At 54.9% G+C, this 2,508-nt stretch overlaps 1 protein-coding gene across 1 annotated transcript; it reads left to right on the forward strand.

The window, feature by feature from the left end:
* Positions 1–297: 297 nt before the first annotated feature.
* On the forward strand, positions 298–1,335 carry LOC308634521 (uncharacterized protein). The gene has a single exon (XM_081268377.1). The coding sequence runs from the start codon at positions 872–874 to the stop codon at positions 1,271–1,273; it is 402 nt and encodes a 133-aa protein (XP_081124503.1). The 5' UTR covers positions 298–871; the 3' UTR covers positions 1,274–1,335.
* The last annotated feature ends 1,173 nt before the right edge of the window (positions 1,336–2,508 follow it).

Consider the following 2,508-nt stretch of genomic DNA (forward strand, 5'->3'; position numbering starts at 1 on the left):
ATTTTAAACACCTGGAACAGGATTTTCGGGGGTGCATTGACATGAATTCACACACACCCCGCCACCAGTGAAAAGCACACAGATCCTGGCATTTGTTTTCTAGAGGTTATTTTTAAAATAATGAAGATTGTCTTTCCATAGCCAAGTAAATTTAATCTGCTGAACACAACAAACAACTTTTCTGCGGTCTAGCCACATGCTTGCTTCCCCTAAGCCACCTAAGCCTTTTAGTAAGGATACGCAGAAAAACGTCCTAGGAGCTGCAGGGCTACGGAGAAAACTCTATGGTGGAGCTATAACAAGCTTCTTACTATAAGTGGGTGAACGTGGTTAAAGAAAATGAGAGCCCCACGTGCAAGCCCGTGAGAGGCCTAGGGTCGTTCTCTGGATAAATGATTTAAGACAGTCAATCATTTCCTCCAGCCGGCTCGCCTCGGAGTCACGTCCGGCTGCGCGGATTAAGCACTGCTGTTAAGACGCCCGCTCCTTCCACGTCCGGTCGGGTTCCCTACTTCGGGGAGCCGACTGTGAGTCACCCCGAACTCGGGAGCCCAAGAAAAGGGGAGGGGCAGGCTCCGGGGGTGGAGGAGAACCGCGGGGCCGAAATTCTAGACCCGGGACGCCTCGGAAGGAAGAGGAGGGGCAACTACGCGTGGGGAAGAGAAGGAAGAGGAGTCTGGGGAAGGGAAGGAAGGAGAAAGTAGGGAGAAGAGAGGCGGAGGGAGGAAAAGGGGGCGCGGGCGAGCGCGGGGCGGGCCTGGGGCGGGGCGGCGGGCGCTGAGGCTCACGGGGCTGCCGGGATTGGGGCGCCGCAGTTTTCGCTCGCCTAGCTGGCGGCTCCCCGGTGCCGCCAGGCTCAGTTCCTCGGGACATGTCCACACGGTGCTCCCTGCGCGCCGGCACTGCTAGATCCTCTCGAATTTCTTACCCGCGCGGCCCCGCACCTGGCCGCCGCCTCGGAGCCGGGCTAGCGCGCGGCGAGCGAGTCGGAGGCTGTGCGCCCCGGGCGCGGACCTTTGCAGTCATGGGGCTGCAGCCCTTGGAATTCAGCGACTGCTACCTCGACAGCCCGTGGTTCCGGGAGAGGATCCGTGCCCACGAAGCAGAACTTGAGAGGACCAACAAGTTCATCAAAGAGCTGATCAAGGACGGGAAGAACCTCATCGCTGCCACCAAGAGTAAGCGGGGACCCGGGCGCGGACGGGCTGCGGCGTGGCGAGGCCGGAGGGAGCTTCTCCTGGTCGGAGAAGGACGGTCCTGTGCCCCGGGCTAGCGGACAGAGGAATTGGAGATTCATTCAGGCCATTCTTCCCCAGGCAGTCGGCGGCAAGTCCCCGTTCCGCTCCGGACCCTTGGCGGAGGCGGGGGCCAGAAGCCCTGCGTAGGAGCGCGTTGCCCGCGGGCCCCGCCTGGCCCCAGTTGATCACCCTTTAGCGCTGCGCTCCCTTTGGGACCGACCCCAGGCTCTCAGCGCCGTGGGTCAGGTTTATTTCACTCTAAAACTGGTCTGTCTCCTACGAGACAAGACAAGTCAGTTTTCCTACTTTTATTTAGTTACCTCTTCAAAAACTTTTGAGGGGATTCTTTGAAACCTCGTGGGTGTTGAATTCGTTAGAAGTCCCCTAAGCAGTACCTTTTGTGTCATTTTTTATCTTCCCCAACAGTCTCCTCCCAGCTCCCTCATTGTGGCAAACCAGAAAGTCCACCTGGCTTTGTGCTGCTTTCTGCACATTCCTTCCTTCTCTCTGCTTGTGCTGAGGAGGGTTCAAAGATTGGGGCTGGGAAGTGAGGGACAGCCTGCCCCCGGACCCGGGTGGGTGCGGAGTGCTGCCTGTAAAGAGAATTCCACCCTGGTCAAGACTTGAAGCCTTCCTCCTCTGTTCTCCTCCCTTGGGAAAAACTCAGAAGAAGATAGAAAACTGTAGTTTGTGTAGCTGATAATATTCTTGGAGAGAGTTGGGCTGAAATTTGTGCGGAAACGGTTGCTGATGCGACTAAAAAAGGGGAAGAGTTAGGAGCAGAGCAGTCTGATTACTCCTGGGGCCCATAACCCCTTCTGAGGATGGCTTCAGTGAACCTTTTCTTTCTTTCTTTCTTTTTCTTTTTCTTTCTTTTTTTTTTTTAAGCTTGAGGGGGTGAGGGGGGGGGGGAGGATGGGGGGTGGAGTGGGAAAGCCATACAGCAGACAGGGACCTGGGCAGTATCCAGCCTCCAAGGTCTGTGTTAGGGCCTATCACTTAACTAGTTTCTCAGTTCAGTAATTCCTAATCTTGGGAATTTGTCCATTGTACGCTTGTTTGTACACCCACCACTTCTGGGAAAAGTAACATGCTATCCCTTGCCACCACCATTTCCACCAAAGAAAATTGGCTGGGGTTGTGGCTCAGCGATAGAGCGCTTGCCTGGAAGGTGTGAGACCCTGGGTTAGATCCTCAGCATCACTTAAAAATAAACAAAGATATTGTGCCCACGTATAACTAAAAGTATTTAAAAAAAATTAAAACGTTC

Source organism: Spermophilus citellus, assembly GCF_964194105.1.
Source record: "Spermophilus citellus genome assembly, chromosome: 15".
Taxonomy (NCBI): Eukaryota; Metazoa; Chordata; class Mammalia; order Rodentia; family Sciuridae; genus Spermophilus; species Spermophilus citellus.

Excerpts from the sequence above, each read along its gene's own strand:
- LOC308634521 (XM_081268377.1), top strand. The coding sequence starts at position 872 with ATGTCCACACGGTGCTCCCTGCGCGCCGGCACTGCTAGATCCTCTCGA.